Source organism: Geotrypetes seraphini, chromosome 17, assembly GCF_902459505.1.
Source record: "Geotrypetes seraphini chromosome 17, aGeoSer1.1, whole genome shotgun sequence".
NCBI lineage: Eukaryota > Metazoa > Chordata > Amphibia > Gymnophiona > Dermophiidae > Geotrypetes > Geotrypetes seraphini.
The window spans coordinates 48,227,058-48,247,677 of record NC_047100.1 but is presented as its reverse complement, the minus strand read 5'-3'; the positions used below and the strand labels follow the sequence as shown (position 1 = coordinate 48,247,677).

The 20,620-nt window shown below is 43.8% G+C and overlaps 1 protein-coding gene across 4 annotated transcripts in view; it reads left to right on the top strand.

Moving 5' to 3' along the window:
• RNF123 (ring finger protein 123) overlaps positions 1-20,620 on the top strand; it is a 363,039-nt gene that overhangs the window by 211,052 nt on the left and 131,367 nt on the right. For all 4 annotated transcript variants that reach the window (XM_033926520.1, XM_033926519.1, XM_033926522.1 and 1 more), the window contains exons 24-27: positions 639-784; positions 14,913-14,996; positions 17,240-17,347; positions 17,845-18,022. In XM_033926520.1, coding sequence (XP_033782411.1) covers positions 639-784; positions 14,913-14,996; positions 17,240-17,347; positions 17,845-18,022 — 516 coding nt within the window. The remainder of the gene's footprint in view (positions 1-638; positions 785-14,912; positions 14,997-17,239; positions 17,348-17,844; positions 18,023-20,620) is intronic.

Genomic DNA, 20,620 nt, shown 5'->3' with positions numbered 1-20,620 from the left:
TATACCCTAGAAACAGTAATGCCTTTTAGAATAGCTAATATGCTGAAGTAGTCTTTGCACCAAAGTAAACAAATACCTTTATGCATATTGTTCTTTGAGAGACTTGTCTATGATGCCTCTATAACAGTGGTCTCAAACTCTTGGATTTGTAGGTACTTGGAGAGCCTCAGAAAAAAATAGTTAAAATGTCTTATTAAAGAAATGACAATTACTCTATAGTTTATAAATCTTTCCTTTTGGCTAAGTCTTAATAATAATATTGTCATTTATAGCTAAAGAAACATATGATCAAGAAATTGTTTTATTTCACTTTTGTGATTATAATAAAACATACTGAAGGCCTCAAAATAGTACCTGGTGGGCCGCATGTGGCCCCTGGGCCGCGAGTTTAATACCACTGCTCTATAAGCATGAAAAGTACAAGATCCATTCTGTTGTAACCTGTCAGTGCTATGAGATGGGAGATGAAAGTTTCCACAGGGAATATTACATTATTGATGATATTTGCAATATATAGACCAAGCTATCCTTATCATCATTTTATTTCTAACTCTCTGCTTGTGGTAGAACTGAATGTAGGAAATCTTTGAATCCATTTCTGACAGTCTTTTGTGTGTGGGGGGGGATGCTTATTGCAGTTGAAGGTAGTCAAGGAAATGAAGGTCTGTTACTGGGAAGGCCAGCAGAAGAGCCACTTCATCCAATCACAGAAAATTCACTGCTGGAAATCCTGGATGGAATCATCTTGATGTACAACCTTAGCGTCCATCAGCAGCTTGGGAAGGTGAGCAGATAGTAACATAGTAAATGACGGCAGATAAAAACAAGAACGGTCCTCCAGTCTGCCCATTAGTTAGTCTCATTAAAAAAATACATGATTAAATAAACTAACTAAAGTCACCTAGTATTGTCCTAGGTTCCAACTGCTGAAGTTGTCATCTAAGCTCACTCCAGCCTATCCAACCATCCCGTTTTTTTTAGGATATCTACTGTAAAGTCTGGCAGATAAGGGTGATTATTCTTCTTCTCCTATCCTTGTCCTGTCTCTTATTAGCAATTTCAGACAGTGATCAGGAATGTTTCCCAGAGCCATACTTAGGGCCTGTTTTACAAAGCCATGCGGTAAAGGCCCCGAAGCCCATAGAGATTTAAAGGGCTTCGGGGCTGTTGTCGTGCGGCAGACGCTGGCACGGCTTTGCAAAACAGGCCCTTAGTCTCTCAATGTTCCTCCATTTTTCAGCAGTGTGAGACGGCGAATAAATATTCCCCCTGGAGCTGTGACAGGACACTTCTTATTCACTTTCGGTACCAGTCCAGCTTGATGGCCTACTGTTTAGTATAGTGCAAAAAAAAACAAAAAAACCTCAACTTAAATGAAGCTGAGAGTCTGCTCAAATGTAAGAAAAGCCTCAGGTTTTATCGGCAGAGCTCAAGCTTAACCCCCCCACCACACACACACACATCATTGGATAAAAAGCTTCCATAGAGTGACAACTTGCTGTTGAGGACGTTTTGGCATTGGCGGAACCAGTTGCATCAGTTGGCCATCTGGAAGGCGCGAGATTCCGGAGGGGCTAGGAAGCGAAAGATGTTGTTCTTGAATATCTGGGAGCCCTATCTGCAAGCCTTGCATCCAAAGGGCCACAGTGCGGTCTTAAGATGGATGTCCTAATCTAGACGCTTGGATAGTCGGGCTGGGAGAGCAATGGCGAGTACTGGTGGGGCGGGATGGAGAGTACCATGGGGGGAGGGAAGGGGGGATTGCGGAGGGGAGGGGGGTATTGGAAGGTTCTAGCACTTAGTCACGGATAGGATAGGTGGGCTTAGGTGGGGGGAGGGGGTGGTGCGGCATCTTCGGAGCTCATAAGAGTCCAGGGCTTCGGAGTGCCTTTCCGTCCTCATTAATCTCACTCGCCCTAGGAAGAGTAGGATTGGGGGGGGGAGGGAGAAGTTTGGTTGCTGTTACTCTTCTTTTGTCCATGCTTGTTATATTATTGTATATGATGCATCATTGTTTGTACTGTGCACCTTTGGGGTGCCCTGGCATTGTATTTGCTGTTGATTGCATCAATAAAAATTGTTTGAACCTAAAATAATTGAGGACTGAGATATTTTGCAATTGAAACCACTGTGGGTGTTTAAAGCAGTCTGTTAAATTGCCAACGTTTCACGGCACTAAGCCGTTTCTTCAGGGCTATTGTGACCTTGCTTGGATTTTCACAGAGTGACAGCGATGTGCTCACGATCTCACCACTGTTTAGTGTTGCATATTGCCAAGCAGAAGAACATAAGAATAGCCTTATTGGGTCAGACTAGTGGTCCATCAAGCCCAGTAGCCCTTTCTCACGGTGGCCAATCCAGGTCACTAGTACCTGGCCAAAACCCAAGGAGCAGCAATATTCCATCCTACCGATCCAGGGCAATCAGTGGCTTCCCCCATGTCTTTCTCAATAACAGACTATGGACTTTTCCTCCAGGAACTTGTCCAAACCTTTCTTAAAACCAGCTACGCTATCTGCTCTTACCACATCCTCTGGCAATGCGTTCCGAAGCTTAACTATTCTCTGAATGGAAAAAAATTTCCTCCAATTGGTTTTAAAACTATTTCTCTGTAACTTCATCGAGTGTTCCCTAGTCTTTGTAATTTTTAACGGAGTGAATAATCGATCCACTTGTATCCGTTCTATAGGATTGCCACCCAATGAATACAGATAACTAGAGCCAGTGCTACGCTTTTTGCTGGCTGGCTGGTTGTTTGTTTATTAGAATCTGATATTATGCAGAAGCTTACAACAGTTCTCAGCGACTAACAATAGAAACATGTGTTCAATAAACGAAAAGAACTTCATAACATATAGAAAAGACCTATACAATCGTCCAAAAAAAAGGTGCCTGTATACCTTCTAAAGGCACTCTACATAGAATATAGTATATATATGTCATCTTAATAAATTTGATCATTTTGAGGAATGTCCGAACCAAAAGCTGACTGAAAAAAATAGGTCTTCAATAAAGTCTTTAAAATTCAATTCAAGACAAATGTTGTTAGGAAGTTTATTCCAAGAACTTGGTGCTAGATATAAAAAAGCTTTACGTCTGTTCTTTTAATTGTTGGCAAAACTAATCTATTGTCTTGCAAAGACCTAAGCGCTCGTGATGGAACATATGGAATAGTTAATGAGTTTAGTTAGCAAGGTTCTAACATATGAAATACTTTGTGTGTCAACATCAAAATTTTGAATTTAGTTTAAAATTTTATTTAGTCGTTTACCACTGTCTACAGCTTTGTGTTGTGGAAATGGGGATAACCAGAAGACAAATGCTAGCTGGAAATAGGGAGAGCTCTTCTTTTTCGTAGCAAACCTCCCCCCCAAAAAATCTTATTTTGTTTCCTTCAGACCATCCTCTTTCAACAGGAGCTCTCAACCCTTCTACAGCTCAGGGCCCTCAAACCAGTGTCTCCACTACAGAGAAACCAGGGGTTCTACTCCAAATACTTCCTCATACCAAAGAAAACTGAGGTCTGTGTCCAATTCAAGGATTTCCTGAGGATCTAGGCCAGATTCTGATCACACCGATCGTAAAAAATCCTAAGGAATCTATCAAGCTAACATCAAATTACAGACCTATTGCGAGCACCCTCTTATTCGTTAAGCTGATGGAAGGCTTGGTCAACCAAGAATTAGTAACGTATTTGGACAAATTTAGCATACTACAAGACAATCAGTCAGGTTTTCGATCTGGGTTTAGCACTGAAACGGTCTTTGCATCACTGCTAGATTTCCTTCATACCTTATTCAGTTAAGGTACAAGTGCACTAGTTCTGCAATTAGACTTAAGTAGTGCCTTCAATTTGGTCGATCATGCTATTCTGATTGACTGTCTGGAGTCAATTGGTCTTTTAGGCAATGTGTTGAAATTGTTCCAGGGTTTTTTGAGTAATAGATCATATCAAGTCTATATTGACAATAAACATTGATGCAGCTGGGTAAACTCTTGCGGAGTCCCGCAGGGCTCTCCTCTATTCCCTACATTGTTCAACATTTACCTTGCCTCATTGGGGAACTTACTGCAAAACTTAAAAGTTAAATTCTATATCTATGCAGATGATATCATGATAGTTATTCCCCTTACTACCCTGACTTCTGAGACAATGAATCAAATATCATCCATTCTAAAGCAAATCGAATTATGGATGACCAAATTCAAATTGAAACTCAACTCAGACAAAACCAAATTTTTCCTGGCAAGCCCAAACGATAAAATTAAAGACACATCGATCTTCTTGAATGGTCAGGTTTTCCCTATTGACCATTCCATAAAAATTCTGGAAGTGACTCTGGACCGCAACCTCACTTTAAACATTCACACAGATTTACTGGTTAGAAAATGCTTCTCGATACTATTGAAACTCAGAACCATCAGAAAATACTTTGATGCAGCATCATTCCGCCTATTGGTTCAATCTTCCATCTTGAGCATGCTCATTATTGCAACATCATTTACTTAGGATCCTTCAAAAAAAAACATTCTAAGGCTCAGAGTTATTGAGAATTCAGCAATTTGACTGATATTCGGGCTGAAGAAATGGGAACACACAAGTCCCTATTATCAAAAACTTCATTGCCTGCCCCTGGAAGCACGAGTTCAGTTTAAATTTTTCTGTCTTTGTTACAAATCAATATTTGGTCTGGCCCCCACGTACCTGGTTTCCCAATTTAATCTGGATAGTTCTATTAGGCTCACACATAGAATTCATCTGTTCATCTATCTATAATAATAAAACGCTAAGCGGCATGCGCACTCTCACCACGTGTTCCCTGAGTCCTGATCTGTCGGGATGTGGCCGTCAGAGTGCGCATGCGCGCTAAGGCAAAGGCGGTGCGGAGTGGAGGATGCCTGGAAGAGACTTGCCGGCTCCGCAACGACTTCCCCCCCCCCCCGGCGCCGACCCTACCCAGCACACCCGAAACCCCCGTTGACCCTCCCAGCCGTACCTACCACCACGCGACAAATACAAACCTTCCGGCTCCAGCAGCGTCCCAGGCACAGTAAACACGCTGCTTCGGGCCTTCTACTGGCCTGATTTCCTCTGCCACGTCCCTGTGCCTGGGACGCTGCTGGAGCCACACGATGCTGGAAGCAAAACAGAATAGCTGAGAGTTAAGATTGCTTGGGATAGAGTATATGAAAGAGTATAGGCTGGGGGAGACAAGACAACCTGGAGAATCAAAATTCGTTTTCTTTATACATAATGATCAAACATGCCTGAGCAGAAAGACTGGCTGAATCACTACAGAGGGACTTCCCCAAGGCCTTGGCCATCACCCGCCTTATCCAGTACTGGACCTGGCTGGGAGGCAGGCAGACAGACTGGCATCGGGGGGGAGAGGGGGTGGGTTTCAATGGAAGGCAGGCAGGTTGGCATCGGGGGGGTTTCAATGGAAGGGGAATGGGAGGCAGGCAGGCAGGCTGGCATCTGAGGGGGGTTGGGGGGTTTTCAATGGAAGGCAGACTGGCTGGCATCAGGGTGGTGTGGTGGTTTCCATGGAAACATGCTGCTCAGGGGGATGGGAGGCAGGCAGGCAGGCATTGGAGGGGGGTTTCAATGGAAACATGCTGCTCAGGGGAATGGGAGGCAGGCAGGCAGGCTGGCATCAGGGGTGGGGGTGGGACAAAGTCTGGAAGATAATGATAGGGACATAGGAAGGAGGCACTATGGACATAGGAAGGGGCACTAAGGACATAGGAAGGGGGCACTAAGGACATAGGGAGAGACACAGACAGAATAAATGACAGACAGCAACGTGCACAAAGAAAAAAAATACCCAGACAGACAGACATCTGCTCTAGCACCCGTTAATGTAACAGGCTTAAAGACTAGTCCGACAATAAAGGCTTAGACAGAACGCTCGCCTTCCAGGAAGGCAAATGGAACGATTGGCTGGGTAAAATTATCATGCATTCCTCATCCTACCTCAATTTTAGAAAATCTGTAAAAATGAATCTGTTTAATCGATTTGTAACCTAAGAATTTTTATAAACTTTCCTTTCTTCCTTTCTATAAGCTTGTATTCGATGACTTTGTATTTTGACCACTTCGCTGTTTGTCCAGCTCGTTGTAATCTGCCTCGAATCATCATGACTTATATTTGATAACAATATAGTGTAAACTCTTCGCTGATTGTCCAGCACAGCTTGTTGTAAACCGCCTCGAACTTTCATGGCTTTGGCGGTATATAAGAATAAAATTATTATTATTATTATCTCCATGCTCTCAACAAATAGTGAAGGAAAAATTCTGGAAACTCTTATTTCCCCTCTTACAGCAAAACGACTGTTTACTCTATAGATCTCGGAGGCGTACACACACATTCCAATTCTTCCAGCACCACAGAAGATACTTTTGTTTTCTAATAAGAACATGTCACTTCCAATATAGAATGCTTCCATTCGGTCTAGCATCAGCACCCAGAGTGTTTATGAAATGTTTAGCTGTAGTAGCTGCAACACTCCGCTCCTACAGGTGTTCCCTTATCTTGACAACTGGTTAGTCCTGGTCTCGTTACCTCATCCTTCAATTTAACCACATGTTTCCTGGCTGATCAGATGCTGAGTTCTGACAAGATCATTGGCCTAGATTCATTAACCCTCCAAACCATGTGCAATCCGTTTCCGTTTGCCTGCAGGCCGACAAATTCACTAAAAGCCCTCACCAGGATCACTAGAGAGCGATCCCTGCTCATGCGCACACCCTGACAGTAGTGACAGGAGAAGCAGCCTCCTGTCACTGCTGTCACTGATCTCTCCTGCCTGCTCTGCTCTGCTCCAATCTCTCTTGCCTGCTCAATGGACTCTCCTGCTCTCTGCTGCTATTCCCTGCAGTGCAAGCCCATGGTTTTAAAGCAGGCCTGCACTGCGGGGAACAGCAGCAGAGAGCAGGAGAGTCTGGCAAGCAGGCAAGAGAGATTGGGGCAGAGCAGGGCAGGCAGGAGAGCCTACACTAGCCTGACACAATAGCCCTGCCGGACCCTCCCCCCAGGCCCCGATCTCTCCTGCCTGCCCTACTCTGCCCGATCTCTCCCTCCCTCAGCACGGCACAGCACAGCCCTCGCCTCCCTCCCTGCACGGCTCACCCCTGGCACCAAAAAGTTGGGAGCAGGAGGGGTGTTCAGTCCCTCCTGCTCCTAGGCCTCCCACCCCCCAGCCCACCCCTAGTTGGCCCAGGCGATAGTTGGGAGCAGGAGGAGTGCCCAGTCCCTCCTGCTCCTTGCGACAAGGCTCCGGAAGGCTTCCTCCATCTTTGGGAGCAGGAGGGGTGCCTGTACCCTCCTGCTCCTACGCCAATCTTCGGGAGCAGGAGGAAAATCCTTCCGCTCCTGCTCCTCTGTCTGGCCGCCGCCCAATAGCGGCTTTAAGCCCCACCCCGGTACTGATTGGCTGAGACGCCTCGGGCTCCTCCCTGGGCCAAGTGTGTCCTTGACCGTGAGTCTGTTTGGGACTTAGTAGAGCAGGAAGTTGTCAAAATTGAGATGGGTGCTTCTTATCTCTCAGATGCCATGTATGACCTCTTGTGAGCTTCTGCCAAGTCTAGGGCTTTTGGAGTGGCTGCACACTGTTCCTTGTGGCTTCGAGCATGGTTGGCGGATGTGGCGTCCCAAGTTATGCTGATGTAATTCTTCTTTAGGGGCCATGAGAGTTAACACCAGAACATCCCGCTTCTTCAGTCGTTGCAGAGACAGTCAGGCCGAGAGGTTGGATGCTCTAGTTCAACCATGACCAACGGAAGGTCTGTTGTATGTGTTCCCTCCGTGGCCATTAGTGGGCAGAGTTCTTCTCCGTATTGTTCGACATCCAGGCCTAGTAATTCTGGTGGCTCCGGATTGGCTCAGGCTTCCATGGTACGCGAACCGGGTAAGACATCTATTGGCAGATCCTCTTCCTTGGCCTCTCTCAACCGACCTTCTGTCTCAGGACCCATTCCAATGTTCGATCCGATTCCCTTTTGTCTTACGGCTTGGCTCTTGAAAGGGACTGGCTAGATAAGAAGGGGTCTTCAGATAAAGTGATCTCAACCCTCTTGGGGGTCTCATAGACTTTTCTGCTTCTTGGGCTTTTGTGTGGGTTTGGCGTATATTTGAGGAGTGGTGTGCTGCGCGTGAAGTGGTCTCTTTTTGCGCTTCCCTGCCTAACATCTTAGAATTTTTGCAGGATGGCCTAGACAGGGGCCTGGCTTGGTCTTATCTCCTTTCGTGCGTTGTTACGAGGTCAGCGTTTGACTGCCATTCCTGATGTTCGCTTCTTACGGGCAGCCAAATTGTTTAAGCCTCCCGTGTGACCGTTGGTTCCATCTTGAAATCTTAATCTGGTCTTGTCCTTTTGAGCCTTTGGGTGCCTGCTCGTTGAAGGACTTTACCCTTAAAGCGGTCTTCTTGGTGGCTATTACTGCTGCTCGATGTGTTTCTGAACTGCAAGCTTTCTCTTGCAGGTCTCCCTTCCTGGAGTTCTCTAGGGAGCAGGTTGTGTTGCGGCCTGTTCCTTCCTTTCTTCCAAAGATAGTTTCTCCTTTTCATGTTAATCAGCCAGTGGTCCTCCCGGTGTTGGGTAATCGAGAGGGATCTTCTGAGCAGAAACAGTTGCGCAAGGTGGATGTCAATCAGGTCCTTCGCTCTTATGTGCTGAGGATCCAGGAGATTAGGAAATCAGATAATCTCTTTGATCTTCTAGCAGGTCCTCGTAAAGGGGATGGCACTTCCAAGGCTGCCATTGCGCGCTGGATCAAGGAGACTATTGTTTCCATTTATCTTCTTCAGAAAAAGCCTGTTCTTGAATTTCTCAAGGCTCATTCCACTCGGGGTCAAGCAGCTTCTTGGGCTGAATCATCTTTAGTGCCTCCAGTGGATATTTACAAGGCTGCAGTTTGGTCTTCTCTGCATTCCTACCGTGTGGATGTTCATGCGTGTCGGGACACAGTATTCGTTGAGCGTGTTCTGGTGTTGGAGAGATCAGAGAAATTACAGACCAGTAAGCCTGACTTCAATGCCGGCCAAAATGGTGGAAACAATTATAAAAAATAAAATTGTGGAACACATAGACAAACATGATTTAATGAGACAGAGTCAGCATGGATTCAGCCGAGGGAGGTCTTGCCTCACCAATTTGCTTGACTTCTTCGAAGGTGTGAATAAACATGTGGATAAAGGTGAGCTAGTTGATGTACTGTATGTAGATTTTGAGAAAGCTTTTAACAAAGTTCCTCATAAGAGGCTCCTGAGAAAATAGATGGCAAAGTTCATTTGTGGATTAGAAATTGGTTATTGGATGGAAAACAGAGGGTAGGGTTAAATGGTCCTTTTTCTCAATGGAGGAGAGTACCGTATTTGCCGGCGTATAAGACGACTTTTCAGTACCTTAAAATCCTCCCCAAAGTCGGGGGTCGTCTTATACGCCGGGTACTGTTTACATGCCCTTACTTTACATTAGAGAGCTGCATGGGGACGCCCCTAGGGTCGCGGGGATCCCGTGGGGACGCCCCCTAGGGTCGCGGGGATCCCATGGGGACGCCTCCGAGGGTCGCGGGGCTCCTGCGGGGCTGGATGTACTCAGTCTTCTGGATGTACGCGGCTCTTCTTCTCCCTACCTTCTCTGCTTGCAGCACAGAGCCGAACGGAAGTCTTCCCGACGTCAGCGCTGACGTCGGGAAGACTTCCGTTCGGCTCTGTGCTGCAGGCAGGGCAGATAAGGAGAAGGAGAGTAGCCTCGCGGTTCGAGTGGCTACCAAGGGAGAGGGGCGGCCCGCCCCGCCCCGGTTGCAGCACAGCCGGCCAGGTTCCCTTACTTTTGTGGCACTTCCCCGACCGACCGATAACAGCCCGGGTCCGACAATCCTCCCTGCCCTGTAGCCGCGAATCTAAATTATCTTCTTACAGCAGCTGTAAGAAGGTAATTTAGATTCGCGGTTAAGGGCAGGGAGGTTTGTCGGACCGGGGCTGTTGTCGGTCGGTCGGGGAAGTGCCACAAAAGTAAGGGGACCTGGCCGGCTGTGCTGCACCCGGGGCGGTAGAGAAGGTGTGCGGAAGAAGGGGTAGTCTTATACGGCGAGTATATAACAAACTCTATATTTTAACTGTAAAAGTTGGGGGGTCGTCTTATACGCCCAGTCGTCTTATACGCCGGCAAATACGGTAAATAGTGGAGTGCTGCAGAGGTCTGTACTGGGACCGGTGCTATTTAACTTATTTATAAATGATCTGGAGATTGGAATGACAAGTGAGGTGATTTAAATTTGCAGATGAAGCTAAACTATTCAAAGTTGTTAAAACGTATGCGGATTGTGAAAAATTGAAAGCGGACCTTAGGAAATTGTAAGACTGGGCGCCCAAGTGGCAGAAGAAATTTAATGTGGACAAATGCAAAGTAATGCACATTGAGAAGAATAACCTGAATTACAGTTACCGGATGCTAGGGTCCACCTTGGCGGTTAGCGCCCAAGAAAAGGATCTGGGTGTCATTGTAGACAATACGATGAAACCTTCCACTCAATGTGGAAGAAGGGGAAAGCCGATAGTCGACCTGACCTCGACACATCGGACATCAGTACCTGACAAAGGTACTGAACTGGGACAGTGTATAAGAGGACTCGGGACTGAGGGTGTATGGGTTGAAAAAGGACCTAAAGACGCATTGCAGGGATCGAGGGCACAAATGGACCAGGTAAGCGGCACCAACACAGAACAACAGGAAACAGAGGGGCAAAGTCATTGTGAAAAAGAGCCCAGAATTGAGTGGGAATTAGGAGAGCAGGAGGCGCAGGGGAAACAGGCAGAGGACGTCACACACACACAACAGGAGGAGGAGGAAGCTCAGGGGCTGGTAAACCATGAGGGAAACTACAGGAATACCAAAGCACAAGGGAAACAAAGAGAGAGGACAAAAAACTGGGTCTTAAACTGCCTATACACAAATGCTAGGAGCCTGAGGACCAAAATGGGAGAACTGGAAATCACAGCCAGCAATAAGGACCTAGACATAATTGGAGTCACAGAAACGTGGTGGACTGAGGACAATCAATGGGATGTGGCCATACCAGGGTACAAGCTATACAGGAGAGACAGGACACATAAAAAGGGTGGAGGAATAGCGCTGTACATAAAAGACTCCATACCATCAGCCAGGACGGAAACAACAGTACGGGCGGATGGTCTGGAATCACTATGGGTTAAGCTACAGGGAGGAGCAGGAGCAGACATTAAACTGGGTCTGTACTACCGCCCACCTGGACAACCGGAAGAAATCGACCAGGAGATGGAGGCTGAACTGAAGCAGGTATGCAGAAGCGGAAATGTGGTGGTGATGGGGGACTTCAACCATCCTGGGATAGACTGGAGTATTGGGCACTCAAACTGCGCAAGAGAGACAAAATTCATAGAAGTCACGAGGGACTGTTTCATGGAGCAGCTGGTCACGGAACCAACAAGGGGCGATGCCACTCTTGACCTAATCTTCAACGGACTAGGGGGGACAGCAAAGGAGGTGGCGGTATTACCCCCACTAGGTAACAGCGATCACAACATGATCCAGTGCAGGCTTGAAATTGGATCATCAAAGGGGAAAAGAACCACAACGACGGCACTCAACTTCAAAAAAGGAAATTATGATGCCATGAGAAAAATGGTGGGAAAGAAGCTCAAAGGCAACATAGGGAAGACGGAATCCGTAGAAAAAGCCTGGACCTTATTCAAGGAGACTGTGCACGAAGCACAAAGCATATGCATCCCCAAGTTCAGAAAAGGGTGCAAAAAAAATAGAACAAAAAACCCCGTGTGGCTAACAAGTGCAGTGAAGAAGGCGATAAGCGACAAGAAAGCATCGTTCAGAAAATGGAAAAAAGACCAAACAGAGGAGAACCAAAAAGGACACAAAGAACACCAGAAAGAGTGTCACCGAGTGGTTAGAAAAGCAAAAAGAGAATACGAAGAGAGACTGGCAAAGGAAGCAACAAACTTCAAGTCGTTCTTCAGATACGTCAAGGGGAAGCAACCGGCGAGAGAAGAATTGGGACCATTGGACGATGGAGATAGAAAGGGAGTTGTAAAAGAAGAGAAAGAGATAGCTGACAGGTTAAATGAGTTCTTCACGTCAGTCTTCACGATGGAGAATATAACCACCATTCCAGAACCCGAGGAGATCGTAATAGGAGACCAAGACGATAAGCTGGTCGATTTAGAGGTAAGCCAAGAGGATGTACTCAAGCAGATTGACAGACTAAAGAGCGACAAATCGCCGGGTCCGGATGGCATTCACCCAAGGGTACTCAAGGAACTAAAAGACGTAATAGCGGAGCCACTTCGACAGATATGCAACCTATCCTTAAAAACCGGAGAGATCCTGGAGGATTGGAAAATAGCAAATGTCACGCCCATCTTCAAGAAGGGCGCAAGGGGGGACCCGGGAAACTACAGGCCGGTGAGCCTGACCTCAGTCCCGGGAAAGATGATGGAGGCACTGATTAAAGACAGCATCTGTGAACACATCGAAAAAAATGGGCAGCTAAAACCGAGTCAACATGGCTTCTGTAAGGGTAGGTCATGCCTCACAAACTTATTGTACTTCTTTGAGGGAGTGAACAGCCAGGTGGATAAAGGGGAATCTATAGACATCATTTACCTTGACTTCCAAAAAGCCTTCGACAAGGTGCCACACGAGAGACTGCTTAAAAAGATATGGAACCACGGGGTACAAGGGGAGGTCCACCGATGGATCAAAAACTGGCTGGCAAACAGGAAGCAGAGGGTTGGCATAAAGGGACACTACTCAGACTGGAAAGGGGTCACGAGCGGAGTTCCGCAAGGGTCGGTGCTGGGACCGCTCTTGTTCAATATCTACATAAATGATCTAGAGGCGGGAACTAAGTGTGAAGTCATTAAATTTGCAGATGACACCAAACTATACAGCAGGGCTCAAACCAAGGAAGACTGCGAGGATCTCCAAAAGGATCTAACGCAGCTGGAAAAGTGGGCCGAAAAGTGGCAGATGAGCTTCAACGTGGGGAAATGCAAGGTCATGCACGTGGGGAAAAAGAACCCGATGTTCACATACAAAATGGGGGGAACACCACTAGGGGTCAGCAACCTGGAGAGAGACCTGGGAGTGATGGTAGACGCAACACTGAAGGCATCGGCGCAATGCGCCACAGCCTCTAGGAAAGCAAACAGAATGCTGGGTATCATTAAGAAGGGTATTACGACCAGGACGAAGGAAGTCATCATGCCGCTGTATCGTGCAATGGTACGGCCGCATCTGGAGTACTGTGTCCAGTACTGGTCGCCGTACCTCAAGAAAGACATGGCGGTACTTGAGGGAGTACAGAGAAGAGAGACTAAACTGATAAAGGGAATGGAAAATCTCCCATATACCGACAGATTGAAGCAGTTGGGACTTTTCTCACTGGAAAAGCGGAGACTTAGAGGAGACATGATAGAAACCTTCAAGATCCTGAAGGGCATAGAAAAAGTAGACAGGGGCAGATTTTTCAAATTAAGGGGCGCCACAAGTACAAGGGGGCACTCAGAGAAATTGAAAGGGGACAGGTTTAGAACAAACGCTAGGAAGTTCTTTTTCACTCAGAGGGTGGTGGATGCATGGAACGCGCTTCTAGAGGCTGTTGTAGACAAGAAAACATTAAATGGTTTCAAAGAAGGTTTGGATAGATTCCTAGAAGAAAAAGGGATTGGGGGGTATAGATAGGTATAGACCATTGCTCAGGCAATGGGCCTGATGGGCCGCCGCGGGTGCGGACCGCTGAGCAGGATGGATCTATGGTCTGCCTCAGCGGAGGCAACTTCTTATGTTCTTATGTGCGGTGGCAGCCAAAAAAGCAAACAGGATGCTGGGATTTATTTTAACAAAATTAAGAATGTTATAATGCCTCTGTATCGCTCCATGGTGCGACCTCATCTGGAGTATTGAGTTCAATTCTGGTCTCCTTATGTCAAAAAAGATATAATGGCACTAGAAAAGGTTCAAAGAAGAGCGACCAAGATGATAAAGTGGATGAAACTCCTCTCATGTAAAGAAAGGCTAAAAAGGTTACGGCTCTTCAGCTTGAAAAAGAGACGGCTGAGAGGAGATATGATTGAAGTCTACAAAATCCTGAGTGGAATAGAACGGGTACAAATGGATCAATTTTTCACTCCGTCAAAAATGACAAAGACTAGGGGACACTCGAAGTTACAGGGAAATACTTTTAAAACCAGTAGGTGGAAATATTTTTTCACTCGGAGAATAGTTAAGCTCTGGAACACGTTGTCAGAGGATGTGGTAAGAGCGGATAGCGTAGCTGGTTTTAAGAAAGGTTTGGACAAGTTCCTGGAGGAAAAGTCCATAGTCTGTTATTGAGAAAGACATGGAGGAAGCCACTGCTTGCTCTGGATTGGTAGCATGGAATGTTGCTACTCCTTGGATTTTGGCCAGGAACTAGGGATCTGGATTGGCCACCGTGAGAACGTGCTACTGGGCTTGATGAACCATTGTTCTAATGGGAAGGCTGACCTGGGTCATAATGAGCAGTATGTACATGTATTGATCCCAGCTAGTTGCTGGCAAAGAACTGCTGTTGAAAAGGTACATGGAGGGAGGAGGGATGTTGAGAGACCTGTTCAAATATTTCTTTAGCATTTTCATTTTTTGTGTCCTCCTTGTTGTTGGTTTGTGGCTTTTTTTGGTTCCACAAATCTGATAACCCTACATTAGATCATGCTACAGTTAGGTAGCAGCTGAGGAGCTAAACTTTGTTGTGAGTTTTGATTCTTAGCATCACTGTTCTGGGTGAAGAGGAGGATTATGGGACATATATCCACCCAAATAAATATGACAGTAGTAACAGAAGCGATTCTTGTTCTGTTCCATTTCAGATGGTGGGTGTCTCAGATGATGTGAATGAGTATGCCATGGCACTGAAAGATACAGAGGAGAAGATTGTTCGATGTCCTAAGAGGGTAAGAGCTGCTTCACTGTCACTCCTGTCTACCACTCCATAAAACACTAAATGACTTGGGGTTTACATTTTTAAAGCTGGGCAGTCAGTTATGTTCAGGAAAAAATATATATTTTTAGTCTTGTACCAAATATCTTGTGGATATTGTTAGCACCTAAGCCAGAGCATTGTATATGGGTCACTAATATGACCCAACTGACACCTCAGTGGATGAATTAGTTTTATTTCTTGCAGCCAGTTCTCAGGAAAACAGTCTTTTACAATTTCCAGTTTCTTGATAGTTTCTTTCTTGGTAGGCAGGTAATATAAATATGAAAGCCAATATCAGACCAAAATGGGTTTTACAACTATCATCTGCAGGTATTATAACTTAATGATAATATGATGATAGACGGGGGGCATTGGGGTCTCGAAATTGGAGTAAGAAGTTTCTTTTTGTTTGGGAAAATGTGATACAATTGTTAGCACCCAGAGCTCAAAATCTGGTCTTAAGCAAACTTTAATAGTGGGAGTGGGATGTGGGGAGGGGATGGCAGGGTTTGTAGTAGTTGAGGTCTAGAAGGAGGACCAGGAGAGTTAGGAGAGGAATAAGGTTAGGAGGGAAGTTTTGTGGACAAGAGCAAAGTTCCACCAGACCTTGCAGGGTCAAAGGTTGGTGTTTTTTTTTTCTTTGTTTTTTTTTTGGGGTGTGTGTAGAGGTTAGTAGAAGAATGTGGGGGAGGCAAGGAATAATAATAATCTGCTTAGACCTATCTGGTACAGAAATTGTGATATAGCATATGTTAAATAAAATGAATAAATAAAAATGTTTCTGCTTGTCTGTATGTTTTTGTGCAATGCAATAAAAAGATTTTCAGATATTAAAATTACCCACTGAAATTACATTAGTGGAAGAAATGTCATCAGTTCCCGTATGGGAGTTAGTTGTAGCTACTGAAGCATAGGAATGCTCCTTGATGAGTTAGAGGAGCTTTGCTATGGGTTCTGGAGAGAGCCCTATGTTATTTGCTGGCCAATAGGAGGAATTTCAGTGAGACAGTACCCAATTACTACTCCTCTTTTCCGTATCACGAAACTCTACTCTCAGCATGACACAGTCTGAAAATGGGACAGATAGTTTCAAGTTCAAGTTTATTAAAAAAAATTTTATACCGCTTAATCAAATTTCTAGGCGGTGTTGGATCTCAGCGTGTTGATTAATTTTAATGATGGTACGACAAGGAGATTCTGTGCCATTTGATTTGAAGGTCATGCAAGAAGGTGACCTCACAGAATCTGAATCTCGAAGCTCAGCTCCCCAAAGAGGAACACATTATTGACTTGGCTTTGAAGCAACTTCTGCTATTATGGAAGGGGATTAGGACTTGTACACCGCCTTTTTGTAGTTATACGACGACCCTCAAAGCGGTTTACATACAGCTACTTCAAGCATTTTTCCTATCTGTCCCAATGGACTAACAATCTAATGTGCCTGGGGCAGTGGAGGATTAAGGGCTCCTTTTATCAAGGCGCGCTACGGGGGTTAGCGCATCGGACATTTCATCACTCGCTAACCCCCGCGGCAGCCTAAAATCCTAACGCCTCGTCAATGGAGGCGTTGGGTACTAGCGTGGCAGGCGGTATTCCGCGCCTTTGTAAAAGGACCCCTAAGTGACTTGCGTAGAGTCACAAGGGGTTTGAACCCACAACCTCAGGGTGCCGAGGCTGTAGCTCTAACCACTACGCCACACACTCCATACTATGATAACACGTGACAGTTTATTTTTTCCTAATATTGGGAGTCTTTTCCTAAGAAGTGCTAGCCAATTTACCACACGCTGAATCAGTAAAGACCCCCATTATAAATGTTGAATCTGGTTCTCAAAATGTATTTGTGGAAATGCGGTTAAGTAGTTAATTAAAAACAGCATTACTGTACTGGAACATCTTTCACAAGCTTTTTGCTAATGGACTAAAGATAGTCCAGCTATTTTTCAGTTAACTTCTCACAATCAGAAGGGGAAAAGGCCCCACAAATCCCATTCATTGTTTTTCCAACTGTGTACTAGAGGCACATCTAATCAGTCTGGTTTTTAGAATATCCATAATGCATTTGCACAAGATATCCAATGACTGCAATTTATCTTTTTCATTGACATTATGGTAATCCTGAAAGTGCAGCCTCCTTTGCTTAGTTAATATATGGTGGTTGTTGCATGTCTGAAATTCCATTGGTCCTATTGTTGTACCTCTGACCTTTTGCAGCGGAAAGACATCCAGGAAGAGCTGCTGAAAAGCCAGAAGGTTTTTTCAGAGAAACTGAACCACTTAAGCCGTCGCCTTGCCTGGATCAATGTCACCATTTACTCCAAGGTAAGAGGAGATCTTTTTCCCAAAACCTACTGTTCGTGCCTATTTTCAAGACATTTAGCTCTCGCCGTACGACCTGTTTTGCTGTTATTGCCCCTCATAATTGGAATACGTTGCCCACTTACATTAGGGAAGAAGTTAATTTAGACAAATTTAAAGGATTGCTAAAAAGTTTTCTATAAAGAGATGCCTTAATATTAGTTTCTCTGCTTTGAACTGAAATAGACAGTATGAACTTTACCCTTCCTATTGTTTAATCCTTTTATGTTCTCTACTTTATCTTATTGTAGTTCACTTTTACCCTTTTGTGCCATGTTAGTCTGTCTTGTCCTTGTCATTATGCATTTTTAATTATATTATTTATTGTATTTTGTATAATTGCTTAGTATTACGATAAGCGATACATCAGATTGTTATTAAACTTGAAACGTGCATTGTTGATGCACAGAGTAGTAACATGGAATAGTTGTGGACACATATACATATTTCTCTTATTCCAGGAAAAGATGCAGGACATTTACTGGTTGCTGCGGGTTTGCATTCGGACCATTGAACATGGCGACAGGACTGGCTCACTCTTTGCCTTCATGCCAGAGTTCTATCTGAGTGTGGCAATGAACAGTTACAGTGCACTCAAAAACTATTTCAACCCTGTCAGTAGCATGGAAGAGCTTCCAGGTATTTCGGAGTCGTTTCTGCCATGTGGCCTTTGAAATCTTGAAACATTTATTGATAAAATCAATTATTACTGGTTTGCCTGTTCTGTAACAGTTTACAGTGTTCGTTTGAGCACAGGCAGATTTTGGGCCATATATACTAAATATTTTCTCTCATTTTGTGTGTCTGGGGAGAATGCTTAGTACATTTGGATCTATTTATTTAAAAATTTATATACCATACTAGCTGATGACCCGGCGTTGCACGGGTATTTAATTATAGCAATAACACAGTAAATGGATTGAAATAAAGATACTTTATAGTGGTGAATGAAATTATTTTTTTACAGCTTTATAAAAAGTACAATAATCAAATTATAATGTGAAATATTTGACAAAATGAATACAATACAACTAACACAAAACTTGATTATAAACAACAATTTTAGTTTCACCTCCAGGAGCAAGAACATATAAATTCTTGGGTGAACCCACCCTTGATCAAGCAACATAGAGTTGTCCATGGGAAAAACAGGGGGATCTTAAATCCACTCCACAGTATGTAATAGTCTGTCCCTGTGATTTGTTGATTGTGATAGAGAATGCAAGTCTCACTGGAATTTGCAAGCTCTTAAACTGAAAAGGAAGATCTGTTGGAATAAGTGGCATCCAAAAGTTTCAGTATTAGACTCGAGGAAAAAGGAATAAATGAACAAGTGCTACAATGGTTCAAATCTTACCTCTCAAATCGAACTTCTACAGTCAGATTTAACAATGAAAATTCGAATTCATTTACCACTTCTTTTGGTATACCTCAAGGTTCAATACTATCCCCCTTATTATTCAACATCTTTTTATCTCCGTTATTAGAAATTAGTCAGGCCTTAGGTTTTATACCATTCTCTTACGCTGATGACATACAACTTATTCACCCCTTGGATCCCGGAAATTATTCAGAAATCTTAGCTATAAATCAAAAATTGGAAAAAATTCAAAATTGGTTGGATTCAAATAAACTTGCGTTAAATATTAATAAAACAAAATCCATTTTGTTTACTTGGAAAAAAGAAATAACACTTAGTAATCCTTTTTATCTTAAAAACATTCAAATTGAATTGGTTCCCTCAGTTAAAATCCTTGGAATAGTAATTGATGCGAATCTTTCATACCATGATCATATTTCTCTTATAGTTAAAACCTGTTTCTTCAAACTTCGTCAAATTAGATCAATCTCTAAATTCCTTACTACTTCATCCCTGAAAATATTAATCCATTCTTTTATAATATCAAAAATCGACTACTGTAACGCTTTATTTTTAAATATCACAAATAAGGAGAAAAGGAGATTACAGATTATCCAGAACATTGCCGTAAAATTAGTTTATAATGCAAAAAAGTATGACCATGTCTCACCTCTTTTGAAGGATGCACACTGGTTACCCATTGGGCATAGGATCATGTTTAAAATAATGTTTCTTATTTTTAAAACATTAGCTTTTAATGAACCGCAGTTCATATCTAAGTTATTAATTCCATACAAGCCAAAACGCTCGTTAAGATCATCGGAACAGAGTCTCCTTTCAGTACCATCTTTAAAGGTTATTGGAACCAGAAGACTAGATATTTTTACAGTTATGGGCCCTCAATGGTGGAATATGTTACCACAGAATATTAGATCTGAACCTGATTCTGTTAAATTCAAATCACTTTTAAAGACTTATTTATTTAAAGATGCCTATGATTTTTAACACAGCTTTCTTAATTCTTTTTTACATTGTGCTCTGGTTTTATAAATACCCTCCCTATTGTTCTTTCCTTTTTTTTTTAACAAATACCCTATTATTGTAACTTTTTCCCCACTCTCCCTTAACTCATGTATGTATCATTTGTATCTTGTATTTTTGAATTATCTTGTAAGTTTCTTATATTAAAATTGTAACATGTACATCGCCTAGAATTAATAATAGGCGATTCATCAAAAACTGAATAAACTTGAAACTTGAAACAACTCAATATGTGGAAACTCAGGTTGAAAAGAAACTCCATGCAGTTTGTTCCCGGTTCAGAATGGAACCTGTGTTCCTAGTTCAGGATATGTGAGTACTCATGTAATGTAATAACATTATGAACTGGGTTGCATGAAGGAAACAGTTACAAACACAGTTAGAACATACAAACTCTATATGTATGGTGTCCGTGGTAGAATAGAAACGATGTCCCTAGTGGTTATAGTGTCATAGAAAGTGTTTTATAGTTGGAATTACAGTGTGAATGGCAGCTTTTTACATTTTTTCCATTGACATGAATGGGTGAAATATGATTTTCTGTTTGTAGCTCCGCCCACGTGTGCAGGTGGGCAGCGAGACCCCCAGAACATATCACCCCAGGTAGTGAGGGATCTGCATACCAAGTTTTGTTCAAATCGGTCAAGCCGGTTTTGAATTACAGTGAGAATGGCAGGTTTTTACATTTTTTCCATTGACATGAATGGGTGAAATCCGATATTATGTTTGTAGCTCCGCCCACGTGTGCAGGTGGGCCACGAGACCCCCAGAACATATCACCCCAGGTAGTGAGGGATCTGCATACCAAGTTTCGTTCAAATCGGTCAAGCCGGTTT